At 42.3% G+C, this 20,034-nt stretch overlaps 1 protein-coding gene across 3 annotated transcripts in view; it reads right to left on the minus strand.

Moving 5' to 3' along the window:
• The window catches only part of Adamts3 (ADAM metallopeptidase with thrombospondin type 1 motif 3), a 200,467-nt gene that overhangs the window by 24,365 nt on the left and 156,068 nt on the right, over nt 1-20,034 (minus strand). For all 3 annotated transcript variants that reach the window (XM_021210585.2, XM_021210586.2, XM_029545373.1), the window contains exons 6-14: nt 11,269-11,352; nt 9,434-9,590; nt 8,718-8,823; nt 8,221-8,364; nt 7,557-7,689; nt 6,149-6,262; nt 3,759-3,904; nt 2,485-2,660; nt 1,256-1,389 (exon numbers count right to left, since the gene is read on the minus strand). In XM_021210585.2, coding sequence (XP_021066244.1) covers nt 1,256-1,389; nt 2,485-2,660; nt 3,759-3,904; nt 6,149-6,262; nt 7,557-7,689; nt 8,221-8,364; nt 8,718-8,823; nt 9,434-9,590; nt 11,269-11,352 — 1,194 coding nt within the window. The remainder of the gene's footprint in view (nt 1-1,255; nt 1,390-2,484; nt 2,661-3,758; nt 3,905-6,148; nt 6,263-7,556; nt 7,690-8,220; nt 8,365-8,717; nt 8,824-9,433; nt 9,591-11,268; nt 11,353-20,034) is intronic.

The following is a 20,034-nucleotide window of genomic DNA, read 5'->3' on the forward strand; positions in this document are numbered from 1 at the left end:
GACAGGTGGGGGCTGACAGGTGTGGGCTGACAGGTGGGGGCTGACAGGTGGGGGCTGACAGGTGGGGGCTGACAGGTGGGGGCCGACAGGTGTGGGCTTACAGGTGTGGGCTGACAGGTGTCTAATCTCAGCACTGCAAAGGCTGGGGCAGGAGGAAAGATCACAATAAGTTTGGAACCAGCCTGGGCTATAGAGTGAGATGCTATCTCAAGACAAGAAAACTAAACAAAAAGCTGCCATGATTAGATGATGATTAGATCTCTTCACAAAGGAAATTTTAATGTTCTTGTCACAGAGATAGGATACTTACCAAGAGAGTGGGTGTGTCCTAAGTGTGACTGCCTCTTTCTATCTTCAGTTCCTAGTCTCCCTTCCCCTTCTAAGCCTTCTAGCATGGATGACCCATCACCACATTTGGTCTTTCCAGACCCAGAACCATCAGCCAAAGCACCTAAACTCACTTTGCTTTCTTTTGGTTTTATAAATTACCCAGCCTATGGTATTCTGTTATAGGGACACAACAGCATGCTGCAGTTTTGCTAACTGAAAGGAAATGGATGTTCGCACCACTGTTCCACATAATTTGGATGTTTACAGTAACAGCTACATATGAACAAGGAAACAAAGTACATAGCAAAAAGACTAAATGAGACAAAGCTATTTCATTGCCTACATTTTGGAGCCTGACATAGAATTCAGCATTTAAGTATAGAACTACTTGGAAGATACGGTAAAAGGAAAGGATTACTGCATTAATCTTTTAAACAAACTTAGAATTGGGTTTTGATTAGAATAATATTTAAACTAAAATGTAATACACATACATGTATTGAAGGATCCTAAATACACTTATTTTACAGTGGAGAGATCAATGCCTCTCTCAGACACCAAATAAGCTCAAGGATGCTGGAAGATGCTGGGGGATGCTGAGAGGTGTTAGAGGATGTTGGGGCATTCTGAGGGATGCTGGGGGATATTCGGAGGTGTTAGAGGATGCTGGGGGTTGCTGGAAGGTATCAGAGGGTGCTGAGGGATGCTGGGGGATGCTGTGTGATGCTGTGGGATGCTGGAAGGTGTTAGAGGATGCTGGAGGATGCTGTGAGGTGTTGGAGGATGCTGAGGGATGCTAAGGGATACTGGGAGATACCAGGGGTTGCTGGGAGATGCTGGGGATGTTGGAGGATGCTGAGAAGGGGGTGTTGGATGATGCTGTGGGATGCTGGAGGATACTGTGAAGGCAGTAGTTTGAACTCACCACACACTCTCCTCGCACACATATGCTGTATGGATCTTTGTAAGAGCAGCGTGTTCCGTCATGCACCAGTTGTTTCATGTAAGCAACATCCCCAGTCTCTTTGGACTGACAGTAAAGGTGGCATCTTTTCTTGGCTGCATAAGAGGCAGGCTTAAATTAATAATTTTTATAAAATAGGATGTTTGACTAGCACAGTTTACTTTAAGATACAACATTTCAATATGGGTTCCTAAAAAGCAAATGAAACACTGGATGAATACAATAGGGAGAGGATGGAAAGTGCAGATATGCCACCATGCATATTTGTGTCAATGTGAATGATTATTTTATGTCATCTAAAGTAGACCATTGTTAGGATAATAAGGGATATTAACTTTATAGGGACATCAGCCAGATATAGACTGAGACTACCCCAGGCAGGCTATGCTGGAAAACCCTGATGTCACCTACATTAGCTTTTTAGCAAGCTTTGACTCAAAGCCAATTTTACTTTATTAACATTCTAAACACTGACTGCCTTAGTCTTTGGTCTCACCCTATCACTCAGCTGATATCTGTGCCCTTTGTAGCATCTGCATAATTGATAATTTATGTTGACTCAGTTCACTAAAGTAAATTAGAAAATAATGCATTTATTCTAAAGTGTTCAACTTTGACCTATCCATGCTTGCATTTCTTTTAAAAGAGCAGTCGGATGAACTCAGTGGTATACACACCGATCAGCCACACAGAGGTAAGAGAAGAGATTTCACTTTGAGCCCATCGAACCCAGAATTTAATCAGAAGAAGTCAAGCATTAGAAGAAAATTTCCAGGAGTATTTTTAATAACTCGCTTAGATGAGGCTATGATGTCTTTAATACACGGGCACCTCAGTTGTCCCTTTCTGTTTTCATCCTGACTTGGCTATAAATGGACTCTTTCCCCTGGACTGTGATTATTTCTCAGTTGAGGATTTCAGTCGAATCAGGTGATTCAATGTCATTTCCCATGGGGGTGTTGACAGGGCTATTTGCCAGATAGCATTCATGTCTGTCACAATACCTACCTCTCAGGAGAAAGGCACCCTTCAGCTTGATTCTTGGGAACCTGAAATGCCTGGCCTCATAAGTACCTGACTTCTTATGCTACCACACAGGCGGGACACAAGAGCACAAGGGCTTGGTGTCGGCAAGGCTTAAACACTAAGTGACCATCCACACAGCAAGCAAAAGAATGGTATGCACTCACAGTCGGGATGTTCATGCGGCAGCCAGTGGTGTTTGGTATTCTGGTAGTCAAAGTGTGAGTTACGCTGTTGGCACTGCTGGGCCCTGAAGTCCTCAAAGTGCTTTTGGCATTCTTCTGTATTACAAAGCTGGTACTCAAAATTAACACCAGGGCAGTCCTGCCCACCATTGATGGGCCTAGAGAAAAGACAACGTTTCAAAGGCTGCCTGGCATCAGCCCAGCAGCTCAGGCCCACAGAAGCAGCGCTGCTGGGCAGAGAGCCAAGTGCCTGAGCTGCCAGCACAGGCTGAATGGTGCCGTCCTTCCAATGTCTAGGGTCTCTCCAAATGGACCCTTCTCCCTGTGCTGAGGGGTAAAGACCCCCGCCCCAACGCAACCTGATTTAGGTTTCAAATGGTTTGTTTTCTTCATGACAGGTGAAAAGCATGCACGTGAACTGAAGATGATATTTCCAACCGTATATAAAACATGCAGGTGCAACCCAAAGAATCCCTGAGCCTATAATCCGTGTCTCTGCTTCCGCCTATGTCAAATGCAAAATGGAATAATTTCCCCGACAAGGAAAGGGTAAGGCTTCGATGGGATGGCAGTTTGAAAGCATTTAGACTTGACCATGGCTTGTGGTGAACTTGTAACTCTTACTGCCATGCTTTGGATCTTGTTACTTCTAATGCTGCCTGTGAAGACAGTGTGTAGCCATCAGTAGTCTTTATACAAGTCATGCGCAGAGCCATTGTTTTGCCAGCACAGAGAAAGGGCTGCTTGCAGGTTAAACCTCAGCCTGACGAGTTAGCATATCAAAGCTGGATAATTCCATCACTTTTTCTAGGCTCGCATGAATTTTGTCCGGTTGAGTGGATGGATGTCTTTTCTTCTCAGAGTCCCTGCCAGACTGCCCCTTCCCCCATCTTTCTGTGCTTCTACACTGAAGCAGCTGTACCAACCTTCTAGAACTCAGCTGATGCTGTTGGTACTTCTGCCCAATGCCTCTCTGCTTCTTCGTGGACACATCACAGCTTACAGGGCACACACTACCTCTTCTCTCTGGTCCATTTCCTAATAGTTCCATATGTCAAGTTCTTAAAAAAAAATATCTCCTCTTTGTTTGCATGTCTCTTGCTCATCACTGCCTACTGTCCACCGCTTTGGCGGTGAGCAGTACTTTCTTTCATCTCACTCAAAAAACAGAGGATGGAGAGAGAAAACACTAGTAACAACAATGAATCACTGTCTGGTGTATCAGAAAGCAACGGGAATTGCGGGGTCGCACTCACGTGGGATTGTTGCATTGGCGTGTCCTAAAACGAACACCCGTTCCACACGTCCTAGAGCAGGAGCCGAATTTGGTCCATGACCCCCAGTTGCCATCTTGCTTTTGCTGGTTAGCATTCTTCCACATGCAGTGTCCTTTATAGCACCACTTAGGGAAACAAGAGAAGGTAATTATGAGTCGTTAAACGCATTATTCATGAAATGCTATGAGAAGGTCTTCAATCCTTACTCTCCCTCCAGTTAAATACGGATTTAACGTACCCATAGGCATTTGCTGCACAAAGGTATCCTATCAAAGGAAAACTTAGATCCATCATTTTAAGCCAAATTTGGAGCTGGTGAAGAGCGCTTGCTGCTCTCCAGCAGAGGACTTGGGTCTTGTTCCCATCATCCACATTGGACGGCTTACAACCATCTGTAATTTTTAGTCCAGGGGATCAGATGCCCTTTTCTGGCCTCTGTGGGTACTCGCTCACATGCATATACATGTTATGTATAGGCACATTCTTAGACATCTCTAAAAAATAAAGCTTTTTTCTTTTTTTATAAAAGTAAGATAGCATTTACTTGGATAAGTTTTGAAATGGTACATCACAAATGAGTGTCCAGCCTGCCCAGTAGATATCATTCTTGGTTCCACTTCTCATTGCTTCTATCAGCAGGGGCTTAAATGCTAATATGCCCCCCATTTAAAACAATGACATGCAAATATGACTCAACTTAAAAAATAAGTTGGTTAAGACTATCTTCTGCTTTCAAAGCACCTTTAGCTTCATAGAATATTAAGGTATGAATCTGAGAAATGGATGGGTTAGATGTTATTTACCTTTTAGATAAGTAAAATCAAGATATTCAAAAAAAATCATGAATTGTTTAGAGGCCACGGGAGTGTATGAAGAAGGAGGGGTTTCACAGCTACAATGCTACTCAGGAGAGTCCTCGATGACGCCCAGCGCTGATGACGCCCAGCGCTGATGGCGCCCAGCGCTGCACTGGCAGGTTCATACTCGGAGGGAAGAGATTGCTTTCTTTCCAGAAATTTCAGATGCCTTTTTGTACTCTACAGGCAAAAAACTTGTACTAGGATACAATTATATAGAGAGGAGATAGATTTAAAATTGATTATAGCATAACTTTTTTATAAGTCAGAAGTGATTCTACTCATTATTGCTCTTATTTTTAGTTGAAGGCATATTTATTAACTCTTCCCAAAGGAAGAATATATATATATAGATAGATAGATAGATAGGTAGATATAGATAGATAGATAGATAGATAGATATAGATATAGATATAGATATAGATATAGTAGTTGCCACAGTGTCTGACAGAATGCAAGTGCTTGTAATAGCAGATTTTTATTAGTATGCATACTTCATATAAGAACTGTACATGTAAATGTAAATAAAGAAAGTATCTAATAAAAAAATTTTAAAAAAAGAACTGTACATGTATGTTTGAAATCAACCTTTTGAAAAGGTAGAAGTTGCATTAATCTTTTCTGTCAGTACTTGGTCCTATCTACAATCTATTATTTCTAGACTAGTCAAGGCTCTTTGACTTGCATTCTCGGCGTGCCTTTGTTTTGGGCTCTCTGCCCTTAAGAGAAGCACACCTTGGCACCCAGCCAACTTCTAAGCATTCAGTCGCAACTACACACTCTGAGATTTAAAACCTTTGGGCATCCATCCCTGAGGAGTGAGGCCAAATCTTCTGTATAAATTCACATGCCTTTTATTTCTGGGCAGCTTTCACAAGGGACACCATGCCAGCAAGTAAATCAGACCCCAGTAGCAGGGGCCAGAGATCTGCTGTCCCTACTGCCTTTCCTCTTGGCCACAGAGAGCCAAATGGTGTGGTCCCCCCAGGCCCCAAATTATCTAACATCTGGGCCTGTGAAAGTGACCTTATTCAGTAAAAGATTCTTTGTAAACATGATTCAGTTAAAGATTTTAAGTTAAAAAAAATGATCCTGAGATATCTAGGTAGACTCAAACCATCATGAAAAGATTCAGAAAGGGATAGAGGGAATATAGACCCACTGTCAGACATCAGAAGGGTGGGGCCACCATGTGGGAGGAAGGTAGCCAGAAACCGGGAGAGGATAGGAACCAAAGGCCATATAGTCTTGGAGGGAATATGTCTATATGCCGACTTCACCTCTGCATAACTGATTCTTGCCCTCAAGAGCTATTACAGAACAAACTCCTAGGGGTTTGAACCATCAGTTTGTGGTAGCAGCCCCGGAGGCTAGAACACCATCTTAGTGACTTACCAAAAGGAGCCCACAGGTACAACAGAAAGATTATAGGCCAGCAGCGATCATCGTCAGCTAGACTTTAAAGGGTTCCCCCACAGCACTCACTGGAGCTTAGCCAGCAGACACACTCACCTTGCCAGCAGCACACTCGGTCCCATCGAGTGGGGGCCCTTTCTTGGTCTTACAGAAGTAGGGGTTGTCGGGGTGACTGCACCACAGCTGTTTACATGGGTCAAAGGTTCGGAACTGGAAGAAAAAGGAGCAAAGGATGGGTGACCCCTCAGACAGCGGGATGTTTGCCAACCGTATTTTATACATGCCTTCTTCATGTCATAGTATTTGATGTGTGTGGGGGGGAGTGCTGTTTTAATTTCAAGCTGATAGCCAAAGTGGTAACATGTCAAGAAATAAGCACTGGCCTTAGGGTTCCAGGTCTGAATGCTCTTTTCTGAAGCAGCAATGGCAAGTGTAAGTGCTACGAGCATTAATTACATCATCCCACTTCATCCCCACATAAACTGTAAGAGATAAATGCCATCGTGACCCACAGTTCAGATGCAAGAAAACTAAGCCAGAGATGTCACCGATTGTACTCGAGTTCCTGGATGTAGTGTCAGACCCGACATACTCTGTCTGACATCCATTACCATAGCATCTAACTAGTGAAAAGTAGAAACATAACTAAAAGCACACAAAACAGCTTCATTTTATAGCCCAGGCTGGTCCTGCATACAGTAAACAGGTGAGTGAAGCCTGGCTTCAAACTCGTTTTCCTCCTGCCTCAGTCTCAAGTGCCGTGATTCCAGGCGTGCACCCACATACTTTTCACAATACTATTCCATTTGAGTTCCTTCTAATCTACCATGGTAATCATTTTCTTTAGCCACAAACATGTAGAATACTGGCCATCAGAGAAGCTCAACGTCATTTCTGAAGGTAACAAGCTAGGGGAAGAACAGAGCACAGTTGTCTTGAGCTGCAGAGCCTCAGGCTATGTGCAGCTAGCTAGTCTTACCAGGTGTGAGTAAATGGCCTGAGAAGTTCTGCAATCTCGGCTTTTTCATCCTAAAGATAAGCCTTGAAATCTTTCTGCCACTTCTGTAATGTGTGGATAAATACACACACACACACACACACACACACACACACACACACACACATGTTCACATACACATATATAAACACTAATGTATGTATCTGTAACAACAGCTATAATTTTAAAAGCTATGAATTTGAAAAAGAGCAAGGAGAGATATTTGGGAGGGGGCAATGGTGGAATGATATTGCAATCTTGAAAAAAATAAAAGAAATAATTATAAACTAAAACCCTTTGATCTTTCTATCTCCTTTTTTTATCTCTCACGAGGATTAATTCAGGCTATGTACCCAAAGCATCTACTTTAGCTCCATCAACACAGCAAACGAGAGATAACCTTAGGTATCTTCACACTTGTCCCACTGAGTCTGCAAAGCACACCCAACAGGAATGACACAGACAAGTTTCAAGATAAGATGTCTAAGTTGACAGTGGATCACTTACCGCAGTACACATTTTGTACCCAACGCCAAAATCAAAACGGCATTGCTCATCCATGGAGTAATTAATTCCAGGAAGTTCTGGGAGTTTGGGCCAGTCGTGTTCAAAGGGGTCATCAAGGAGGCAGTCATAGGAACTGTGGGAGGAAGACAGTAAGTGTATTTAAATTCTCAGGGCTGAAATCAGATCTTAAAGGGAGTGGACTCTCAGCTCAGCTTCTCTGGGGTTTGTTCAGCACATAGAGCAGGTTCCCAGAAACATGGATTTTAAGGATTTGGGTTTTATTTCACTCATCTCTCATCTCTGCTAATTCTGGGAAAGGGAACCACGCACACTTCTGGGATATAGTGGTGCTACAGCATTACCCATGACACCAAGTGACCCTACATGAAGTGTGGTAGTCTTGCACCATACGACTAAGAGGTATAAACAGGGTTAAACACAGGAACCATATAAACACCCTGTTTCTATCCTTAGGACAAATCTGGCCACCAGTCACAAGGAATCTACCCAGGCCCAAGTAAACCCCATGCCAGATAAAACTACTCTTAAGTGTTAGGCTCATGGCTTAACCCATTGTGTGACGTTGGAGAATCTTTTGGGTCGACACCTCTGAGGTCATATGTGTGTCTACACAGCAGGGCATGACGTACGACGAGGCACGTACTGGATGTATCTCTTCAGTTCCTGACCACTGCATCTGGACCAGTGGTAGCGATGGAAGGCAGCTTGCACCAGCGGCGCCATGACGCTGCCCATGGCGGTCTCATCGCCGCACCGATTGCCTTGCCCATCATGCTCCATGCCCAACCTAGAACGCAAAGGAGACTTCATGGGTAAGAATCGCAGATCCATGGCTTGGATTTCCCTGTCTTACAACACATGTTGGGAAAGACATACTTTTTTCAGCTCAACATGGCTTCCTTGGAGATGCCTTGGATTCTGATATTGAGAACAGTCTAGTGAGATGCATTTCTTATTCTGTAGCCATCAGAGGCATGGCACAGGCAGGCTCAGCCAGACAGAGTTACTCATTGAGTTTCAGTGCATGACCCTTTACTGCTTTAAGTGCCTCACACTTGGCAAAGGATGAGAACACATACCGGCATTCGCTTTTGCTCAATGTGAAGAACAATGGTAGAAAAGCTGTCAACAGTGACTTACACATGGCCAGTTTCATGGGCTACTACAAAAGCAGATGAAAAACCATCTTCATGATTCAGAGTGCAACTTCTCACTGGGTGACACATGCCAGTGACGGGAGCATATCCTGCAGATAAGGACAGTCACTTTTATTTTCATATATATAAATAGGGGCAGCATTACTTCTCTGTTACCAGTGAGCCATGTTCTCTTGGGAAAGCAAGAAGGGATTACCTGGGGTTACCATTTCAACTTATCTTTCTGTTTTACTAAATGACTCTTCCTATCTTGGTTCTAACGGAAGGAGCCAGAAATCCCACCAATGCGGGAAAGAAAACCATCAGTCTTTCTCCGCACTGTACTCTCCACCAGAGCTTATTCGATAAATGTAACCTGGCTTTGGAAGAAAAGACTGTTAGCAGGAGCCACTCATGTTCTGAACAGTTAGTGGAAATCACGCTGCATGATGTTTCCATATCCCCAAACGGACAGCCATTATTTTAAAGGCAAGCATAACTTACAACAGTGCTTAAGTAGCATTTAACATTGTGGATTCTAAAAAAAAAAAGTCACTGGAAGAAAAAGAGTGGGGAAAAGGTACACTTGGCCTGGTGGGTGGTGGAAAGTGGTGGGGAGATGTGAACATTTGCACAGCCTGTTTGACTTGGGGTTTTGCTTGAAAACCCAGGCCCTTAATTTTTTTTTTTTTTTTTTTGTCTACACAGTACTAGTAATACCTTGCATTCCAGCAGGCCCAAAGTCTTGCCTGGTTAAAAAAATTGCATGATCATGGTGTTCAGCGTGGTTAGGATCAGGTTTCTGTTGCTGGCAAGCCCATCGGCACACATTCTCCAGGCTCCTGGATGGGTTTCCCCTTTCGATGAGACTGATGGACTAAAAGAAGAGAATATGTTAGACACACATTTTATGATTTGGATTCTGGGATAATTTCAATGATGATTCAGAAATGTTATTTTTGGGATCAACTTTGATTTATGAATTCTAAAGACCAATTAAAAGACCTCCTTGTGAGGAGGTCACATGCCACTGTGGTAATGTCCGCAGAAACACGCATAGCAGAGTTGGAAGTGAGGATTCACTTCTCTGCAGTGACTCGGTATGGATAATCATTTCGAGGAGAATTTTTAGAAGTCTAAAATATTTCCTGGTTGTATTCAAATTTTAGGTTTTACACATTAAGGACAAATTCTGGGAGAGATTCTTACATGCCACTTTTTCTAGAGATATGAAAGTCGAAGATCTTATCTAAGATTTTTGTGTATTCTTTTGGTCCAAAAATAATCTGTATGAAGGAGGAAATAAGTTCTTTCAAGATTTGGCAGAACTGGCCACACTTTATAGTATATTATGGGGAACAGTCAAATAATACTAGATTCGCCTGGGGGAAGGGAATAGCTTTTTAACCTCATGATAATGACAGGGTTTGGTCTCTTATCTGGTAACTTTAGTGGACATATATGCACACATTACACACACACACACACACACACACACACACACACACACACACATCGCAGTCTGAAGTTAAAAAGTTGAGGGGTAAAGGGTTGAGGGGTAAAAGAGCCCATCCCTTAAAAACACAGGGTTTTTCATTTCCAAAGTGTTTCTAACAGAAAGAGAAATTGGAATCCTAAGTGAGTTCCTAATTGTCTAAAGGACCCACAGTTTTGTTAAATTTCAGCAAATGCTATTATCAGTGTTTACATTTTTAATAAACTTAGCATGGTCTACTATATGCTAATCATACAGTTTGCCAAACAATCAACTGAAGGCTGTTAGGAGTTCCAGCTGGGGTTAGCTTGTTTCTTCCTAACAGCACCACATACATCAGGCTTCTGAAAGAAGTTGAAGATCAGGGTAGCCTATCCGTAGATCATAAAGAAACACAAACTCTCAAAGACTAAGGTTTTCCCAAAAAGTTCACGAGTGTTTCCTCGCAGGGAAGATTAGTGATGGGAAGACATTCATTATTTTAAATATGAACACTGGCAAGGGAGTCAGGCTTCTCAAAGGAAGTTAATTATTTCCAAGGACAGGACCACATCTAATATTGATATACACAGGTTTCCCATTATATGGCAAGGATAGCTACGGCATGCATTTTGATTCAACTTTCTGTTTTCAAAGAGATTAAAACTTTTCAATTCAAAAAATATTCAGGGCGCTTTACATTTAAATATAGACATTTAAATTCTGTTTTAGATAAAAAAAATATGTTTTTGTTTTCTTCATGGACATATTCCAAGTGCAGATTATACATTGGGTATGTTAGTGCATGCTTATAATGCCAACATTTAGGAGGCCGAGTTAGGAAGCTCAGTAGCTGAAGGTCATCTTTGACCTCATAGGGAATCTTAGTCCAATATGAACTATATGAGAGCTGCCTCTAACAAAAAGTTGCTCTAATTTAACATTCTCTTCTCATTCTGGAAGATTCTCCTCCCCAGCTTTATAACCACGAGTCTACATAAGATTGAAAGTAGTTTTGCCGCCCAATCTTTTACTGGCTAATCTAGTCTTAATTTTTACAGCCCACATTAAGGTATTTTACCTTTGCATAACCAAGCATAATCATTCGTACCAGGACCACATTTATATGCACTCCGAGGGACTCATCATGGTAGATTTCATTTACCTGGAGACAAAAGAGACAGTTGCTACAAGAAAGGCAATGCAGAGGATTTCAAGACACAACATTTAAGAGATCAGCCACGCCAGTTCAGATTGGGCAACTTACATTGTTTTTAAATTTAGCTTAAGCCAATCTCCAAAATGAAGTAATTTGTCTTTTGTTTTGGAGCAACCTTTGGATACATGAATTATCNAGTTTTTGGAAAGTACAGAGAAAAATTAATACAGACATGTTAGGAAGAGATTTATTAGACAAATTGTGTGTATGTGCCTACATTTAACACAACACTCACATAAAACAAATTAAATAAAACTATGACTCATTATTTTCTGTTCTTCTGTTGTCTTGTGGCCACTCACAGAAGAAGGCAGACAATGGCAAGTATGGCCCTCATGGCTTGCAAACATACTATCTTGGTTGAAGGGTTTCTGTATCGAAGCTCTGGAGATCAATCTGTGAGTCAGCAAGTAGGTAGCTTTCCCATCATCCCCCAGGACAGAGCAGCTTGGGCAATGCTTTTTTAGCACTACTGTGGGATAAATACTTTTCAGACTATGCATTATTAAGGAGACCGTACAAGTGCTTATTAGAGATGTCAGTTCTGGACTCAACCCTGAAGAGCTCAATTGACTCCCATATCATTATTTCATTTTGAAAGTTAGGCTAGAATTTCTCAGAACTGATTTTGTATACCTTAATAGTACAGATGTTAGAATCAGAGCAATTTTAGGTTGCAGCTCAACTGCGTTTCATACAGGGAGCCTGTAGACCATCAGCGACAAGTTAAACCACACAGTGCGTTACTGGCAGACAGGAATCTAAAGCACACTGTAATTATATCTTCTGATTAAGCTACTGCAAAGTGAGTGCAAAGAAAGTCTGTCCAACTTGGCAAATGCTAGCAGAAATGACAAAGGCAGGGTTACCTGGCTAGATTCCAGTTACGAGTTATTCCCCAGAACAAGGGCTCAAACTTCTAACAGAAACTAGGAGAGAGATGAAAACTAACCACAACTTCGCTTGAGGTCCAGGAGGTTTGGGTGGAAGGCTTAGCAAATCTAAAAGCTGCAGAGAAGAGTACAAAGCCAGAAAATACAGAACATTTAATCATCATAGAATGAAACTCATGCATCAGGGTACTCTGGCTTGCCACACCTACCAAGAAACAGGCCAAGAAATCTCTAGTTAGATGTTTCAAGGTTCTAGCACGACTGCATGGAATAATTTCAACATTATAGACCTTAAACTGATGGATGGTATATTATGTATTCAGATTGTACACAGCATTTACAAAGCTACCAAAGATAGATGTGAAAGGTCAGTCTAAGGTAGAAAATACTAAAAAAAAAAAAAGGTCAAGTATATTCTAACAAAATAGGCTTTATGGTCCCTTTAAGTGGAAGTTGCATACATACATATACATATATATGTATATATGTATATGTGTGTATATATATATATATATATATATATATATATATATATATATATGCATTAATTATATATAGTCATTAATTAGAAAGATCCAGCTTGGTAGCTATAGACAATAAGCTAGGTTAAAAAAAAAAACTCTGTGATGAACCCTTGCATTCCCAGGAGTACAGGCAGGTGACCCATGGCCAGTTTGGCTTACTATAAGCTAAAGGACACCAAAGTATTGAACTCACTGTGTACTGATATATAAGAGAGCTGGTCAATGACACAATGGCATTAAAAAAAAAATAACAGAGACCAAAGAGACCAGAAAATGTGTCCTATACAGAATTTCTTGGGAGATGCAGTGATTAAAGGACCAGACATTAAATCTCTCAGATCACATTGCTTCAAAAATCCCTCAATGCCTAGCAACTTGAGGATAGCAAGGGATAGAATAAGGTGAGTAGCTGGTGATGCCACTGGGGACCATGATGGGGTCCTAGCTTACACTGCTACCAGGGGCCATGTCTGCAGCAGCATAGTGCCACCAAAGGCCAGGATGGCATCTCTGGTCTGGGCTGCTGCCCTGGGCACATGTTGATGTCTGAAGACTGTGCAGAATTTGCCTCAGCCTTCACCTGGGCATCATGGGAGAGCAAGAGAGCAAATGAACCTTCCCTCCCTCAAGTCCAGGGGTTTCAGGTGAGCCAGCCCCGAGGATGTAAGATATGAGCATTGGAGAGCCGACCCTACCTCTTCTCTCCTGCAGCAGTGTAGATGGGGGAGAGATACCCTCCTCCCACATCTACCCTCACCTCCTGCTACAGGCAGAAGACCTGGCAGTGGGGTCATGAGAACATGAGAATTGTCCTTGTCCCTCACCAGCTACAGCACTCAGCAGACTGGGTCATGAGAACATGAGAATTGTCCTTGTCCCTCGCCAGCTACAGCACTCAGCAGACTGGGTCATGTGCCCTGCTTAGGAAGCACAGTACAGCTGACCCTGACAGTGGGGGTGGAGGCAAGCTAGAGTGAGAATGAGAGCATGGGAGAGCTGGCCCCACCACATGCCTGCACTAGTATGGTGACATGGGTGAGGGAGAGATGTCCCCCATCTCACTCCTTACCATCTATAGCAGGCAGGAGAGCTGGCTCTGGAGTCATCAGAGTGGCAGAGCTGGCCCTGCCCCTCATTTTGATAGCACAGTAGAGCTGTCCCTGGGTGTGGGAGTTGCAGGTGAGCTGACACAAGGGTTTGATTGGGTCCTCCTCCATTGTCAAGGGACAAGCCCTTGACATCTATGGAAGGCGAAAGAGCTAGCTCCCTGGGACATGAGAATGAGAGAACTGTCCCTGTCCCTCACTGGCAACAACTTTCGGGAGAGTAGGCCCTGAACCTCGCCTGGGCAGAGGGTAGAGCTGGCCATGGTTTTAGGGATTGCTGGTGAGCCTGCCTTGAGGGTTTGAAAGTGGGAGAGCCAAAGGGCTGACCAGCTCACATACCTCCTCAGGCCCAGGTCCAGGGCTTTGAATTGGCCTAGGCCATTGATGAACTGCTGCACAGCATGAAGAAACCAGTCCTACAGATCCAAAACTACAGGATCTCCATGACACAGAGAAACAACAGGATATCCGAGAGGAGCGCCAGGAGCCAGAGGCCTTGTAATAGACCAGAAAGTCATTGCAATGAACATTTGCAGGCAAAGGAGAATGAACAAAATGATACCGTGGGACATACTATGACACAATGAGATATTTTTTTCTCTGTTGGGGTGGGGTCCTGTGAGGTTGCAAGGGTGGAGAGCAGGTTAGGGGAGGGGAAGATGAGTTGGATTTCACTGTATGATATGAAATTCACAAACAACCAATAAAAAAGTTTTTTAAAAAAGTCAAAGGAGGAGCAATATTTTCACAGTAGCAGAAACGAGTCTTCCAATAAGAAAAAGCCAACAGTAGCAGTCTATACTGGGCAAAGACCTGCATCTTCCCCATCATGCTGCTCAAGGGTCAAGACTCCTATACATAATTCACTTTTAATACATGCTTAGTAAGATGTCAACTTTCCATCTCCTCATGCCCGTCAGTGCTACAGGTACAGTGTTGTCACACCGACACACACAGGATGAGAAAACTTGGAGGAAGAATGAGCAAGGTTCTGTGGGGTCACATGTTCAGAGTTCTGGATTCTAGTTCCAGCTTCCCCACAATAAGCTAAGGGACCTTAGAATGGTTTCCTAACCACTCTGGACCTCAAGTTTCCCGGTGAAAAATTGTAGCCATAGTTGTTCTGATTGCCTCATAGATAGGTTGCTCAAGTCAAGCAGGACGACACACCTCTGCCAAATCCTTTCCAAACTCAGCTGCTTGTATATGGGGAGGTTTTGTGAAAACCCATAGCCACAGCCCACCTTCTCTCTCTCTCTCTCTCTCTCTCTCTCTCTCTCTCTCTCTAAAAAAAAGGGGCTTTAATTTAAATTTGTTCCATGTCAATCAAGTGGAAGGTGAAATTCATCATTATCAAGAAAATTACTGGAAAAAAAAAAATCATTGCCTTGTAGTTTGTCTCAGAGGTGGTAGAGATCTGTCAGCAGATGGCACTGTGCACCTCTTGATAGGAGAAGGACCAGTTGTCTGTTCCCTACACCTCCAAAGCCCCTACACCCCAAGCTGGCTAGTGGGCCTTCTCGTGTTTACTCACAAATAAAACAGCTCCCGCTAAGCTAAACAGAAGTTTCAAAATAGCATAAGGAAAAATCTTATTTTGAATGACTACTTATCTGAATCTTAAAAGCAAAAAATATTGGGAAACTCTTATTTTGAGTTTGTGTGTCATCTGGTTAATGTAGTCCATAAGAGGCCTAAAGGCCCAGCCCCCATCAGCTGCCAAGAAATAAACACGGTATAGAAAGAACTAAGGGTGTGTCATACTGAATTCCCAACTTCACCCAATCAGAGGGGACTAAAATAATGTTGATCAAGACGATAGTTTTATGATTTTGTAGTGACAAAGAAAGCATATGTCCCCAAGTAAAAGCAACCCCATCAGGATCCACTTGCAACACTTAACACCGTGCACACCTTTCTAGATGCCAGACATTGTTGTTCCTATGTCAGCCTATACTAAAATCAAGTAATCCTTGAGACACTCACAAATATCGTCTTCACTTTACAGCTGAGGAAATTGAAACCCAGAGTTGTTAATTTTCCCGAAGCCACAGTCACAGAGCAAGCTGAGGGTGTCAATCTGGGCAGTGGGATTCTCCACTCGATAGATTTAAACATTTTACCATACTTCCAAACACACAAATCATGGCATGGCAGAACGAATTTCATTTCAGAGTAATAGCAACTCATACCTCTGAATTTATAAATATGGCATGGAATTATACCGGGAGAGGTAACTCAACATTCACTTGTTTTTGTTATCTTCTTCCAGATGAATATTAAAGAAAGGGGAAGATAGATTTATTACAAATAACAATTTCTTTTTTCATCAAAACAATGGTGCACTAAAAGTACTGGAAAAATCAAGGCCAGAAAAAGGTGAACGAGAAAAACAAAGAGTGCCGTGGAGTCAGTGTTGGGCATAAGAAAAGCACTAAGTGTAGATGTTGCTATGAGTCATGCATTTGACACATGTAATGCTGATCAAAATGTCACTCGTAGTGCCAACCTACTGGGCTCTGGACATGTTCAATGAGGAGTTCAGGGTCGAGCCCAGAGTTCTCATTAAATGACCCGAAAGAAAGGGTAAACAGAATATTAATTCAATTTTCAGATGGCCTTGACTTTGATGAAGTTGCCAATGATATAAAGAGGGCAAAAAAAGGCAAAAATCCAACCAAGTATCTCTTTCCTTGAAAAAAAAAAAATTCCTTCCAGGTTTGTTCCCGGTCAGGATAATTTCTCCAGGGCATTTCCCTGGCAGGACAGCCTGACCTTTGTCTGACTAGCTGATGAACAGCTTTGTCTGGTTTCAACAAAGAGACACTCATTTTTCTTCCAGGTGAATTGGGTCTTGAGAGGCAGTGTGGTGGAATGATTAGGAACATGGGCCCTGTCACCTACCTGCCTCTAGCTAGGGTTCTAGCTATGTGACCCTGGGCATGTCATTTCATCATCTGTGCCTCAGTTTCCACACTGGTAAAAATGAATTGCCACAGTGTTGTATTCACAGAGTTATCGAAAGGAACACGTGAGTCTATATGGAAACAGAGATTAAGATGGAGCTTGGCTTTCATATATATATATATATATATATATATATATATATATATATATATACACACACACACACACACACACACATATGTCCCTGTTAGGCATAATTACTGCCGTTTTGCTCAGAGAAGCAGATAAATATTTCAGATATGTGAATTTTTAAAGAGACCTTTGCATGTCAAAACAACCAGGGTACTTCTGGCCAGGCATAAAAGAATTCTGAATTGATCTATGAAAAATTATCATTCTTTACAATCGTGTCTCACTGATCAAAACATGCCAAACAGTCGCATACCCACTTTTCTTCTGCAGCCCATCTCTGGAGCATCCTGATGCTCAGAACAGACCGGTCTCCTGCGACCAAGTCCATCTTTTCTCTCAACTCCAACCTAACATTACTAGTCACTGTAATGCTATGTAAGACTCTAATTGTCTACAGTATTCTCATCGGATTTTGATAAGTGCCCTGATATCCAAGGAGTGGGGAACTGAACGGTAAATAAGTTTGAATTTGCTCTGACCAGACAAGTGGTCGGATGGTATTCTAATGGGAGAAACACGGGCCTTAAAGCACAGAAAATATAAATGTGAGAAGAAACGAACAGCACTGTGGATGAGGGTCGGTGGTAGACAGCTTGCGTAGAATGCATGAGTCTCTGGGTTTGAGTTCAGGTATTGAAGAAAGAGGGAGGGGCAAGTTCATGAAGATCAAAACAGGTGCTGAGCTGGAAAACAGTTGAGGGAGGAGGTAAAGAAGAGGAAGCACCTCACCATCATCCCACTGCAACCAAAGCCACACCCGAGAAGCCACGAATCGCCTTCAAAACCTGTTACAGCTCCTTATTAGCAAAAAATTCCCAGTGCCTTAGGATGATACATCCAATTTCCTAAATTTCGCCTCAGCTTCCTACCCAGTCTCTCCTATCCTGTCTCCCTGCAGTACCCCATCACTTACCCCACAGGCAAACCTACAGCGGGTGTACTGGACAGTTTTGTGTCAACTTGACACAAGCTAGAGTCATCACAGAGGAAGGAGCCTCAGTTGAGCAAACACCTTTATGTGATCCAGCTGGAAGGCACTGTATTAATTAGTGATCAATAGCAGGAGGGCCCAGTCCATGGTGGGTGGCACCATCCCTGGGCTGGTGATCCTGGGTTCTATAAGAAAGCAGGCTGTGCAAGTCATATGAAACATGCCAGTAAGCAACACTGCTCCATGGCCTGTGTCAGCTCCTGCCACAGCATTCCAACCCTGCTTGAGTTCCCATCCTGACTTCCTCCAATGACAGACTATGATCTAGAAGTGTAAACTCAATAAACCCTTTCCTCCCCAAGTTGCTTTTGGGTCATGGGGATTTTGTTGCAACAATAGAAACTCTAACTAAATCAGTGGTTATCAAATCACCATGAGCTTGCACTTGCAGTTCCTTATTACAAGTTGGTCCCCCCACCTTTCAATACCCAATTCCAATGTATTCCTTGATATCCAGCTCATATAGCACATCCTTTCTGAATATTTTATAGAGCACTGGTATTAATGGCCAAACCTCAACTTCCTCCTTTTGAGTTCATGTTTACATATAATTGTCTGTGATAGATCTCCCAAATGAAAAAAAAAACTATCATATTTTATTAGCATTATTTGATTTTACCTGGTATAATTAGCAAGATATGCGAAGGAGCTAGATTTTATTAGGTTTTGTGATGGTTGTTGTTTCCTAGGGATTTAACAGTCAAGAGAGACTCAAGAGAGACTACAAATGCTGGATAAATAAATACTAGCACACACAGTTGTGAATTTCAACAGGAAAAAAAATACCTAGATTTTAGATACTGACCCAAAATGAAGACTGTTTCATGACCCACTAAGGCTGCCTGAACACATATCTCCAGATATGTTGCAGTGATGATCAGTGATTTCATAGACATTACCTAAGAGCCATAAGTTGTCATTAAGTACATCAGTAACATCCATGTGCTAAAACTCAGTCATTGTGCTTTGTAAGAGCCAGGGTATTGAGGGAGTATAAGATTTATTGTGTTTTTAATCATATGTACATGTCAGGCAGCTGTCAACATTCCACATATGAAGCTTAAAAAACATACTGTAAGTATATTCACGAAACAAACAAGCTATCAGAAAACTACTCTCAAAAAATTAAAGCATGGTGTACCAAGGAGTAAATGATTTGCAAGAGACTCAGAGGACCTGTTAGCTGACCCTGGTCTTGATGAATGAAATGACTCTAGAAAAGATCAAACTATAGATGAAAAGAAAAGGATGTTATTTTATATGCTCAAGCAAAAAGGGATTACCACCTCAACCACATACTGGATTTCAGGAGCCAATGTATCAACAGCAACATCAACAAAACCTTCCTGTCTCTACAGTGAAGAGGTTGCATTTGCAAACCTGCCATGCCATTCCAAACCAAAAAGCCTCAGTTTTTTAGTTTTTCTTGTGAGCTACAAGCATCTTGAGGACACAGGTTATTGTATTGGTGTTTCAATAAATGATGAATGCTTACATTTACTTTTATACACATAACGTTAGGTTGATAGTCTGTGCAGTGATTTCTATATATGTAGTGTGGTTTAAATGAGAATACCCTGTCATAGGCTCATGTGTTTGAATATTTAGTTCCCCATTGGCCTTGATGTTTGAGGAGCTAGTGTGGACTGGGTGTGACTTTGAGGACTCCGAGCCTTGGGCCACTTCTAGTCCACTCCCTTGGCTTTGTGTGTACTCTGAAGCTGTGACCACTCAACTTCCTGCCCCCACCCCCCTGCTTGTTAGCATTTCTCCCAGCTGTTATGGACATTGCCCCTGGAGCCATCAGCCAAAATAAACTCTTCCATGAGTTGCTTTTTATCACAGTGCTTTATCGTGGCCCTGGAAAAGTCACTCAAATCTTCAAGCAACTGTTAATGATTGAGCATATCAACTTTCCTTTTGGATTATTGCTCTAGAAAGCAAAGTAGACAGGTTCCTTTTCACCAGTCTGGGAATCTCGTAGGAATTTGAGCAGAAAGGCATTGAAGAGGCAA

The sequence above is a fragment of the Mus pahari genome, chromosome 13 (genome assembly GCF_900095145.1).
Source record: "Mus pahari chromosome 13, PAHARI_EIJ_v1.1, whole genome shotgun sequence".
NCBI lineage: Eukaryota > Metazoa > Chordata > Mammalia > Rodentia > Muridae > Mus > Mus pahari.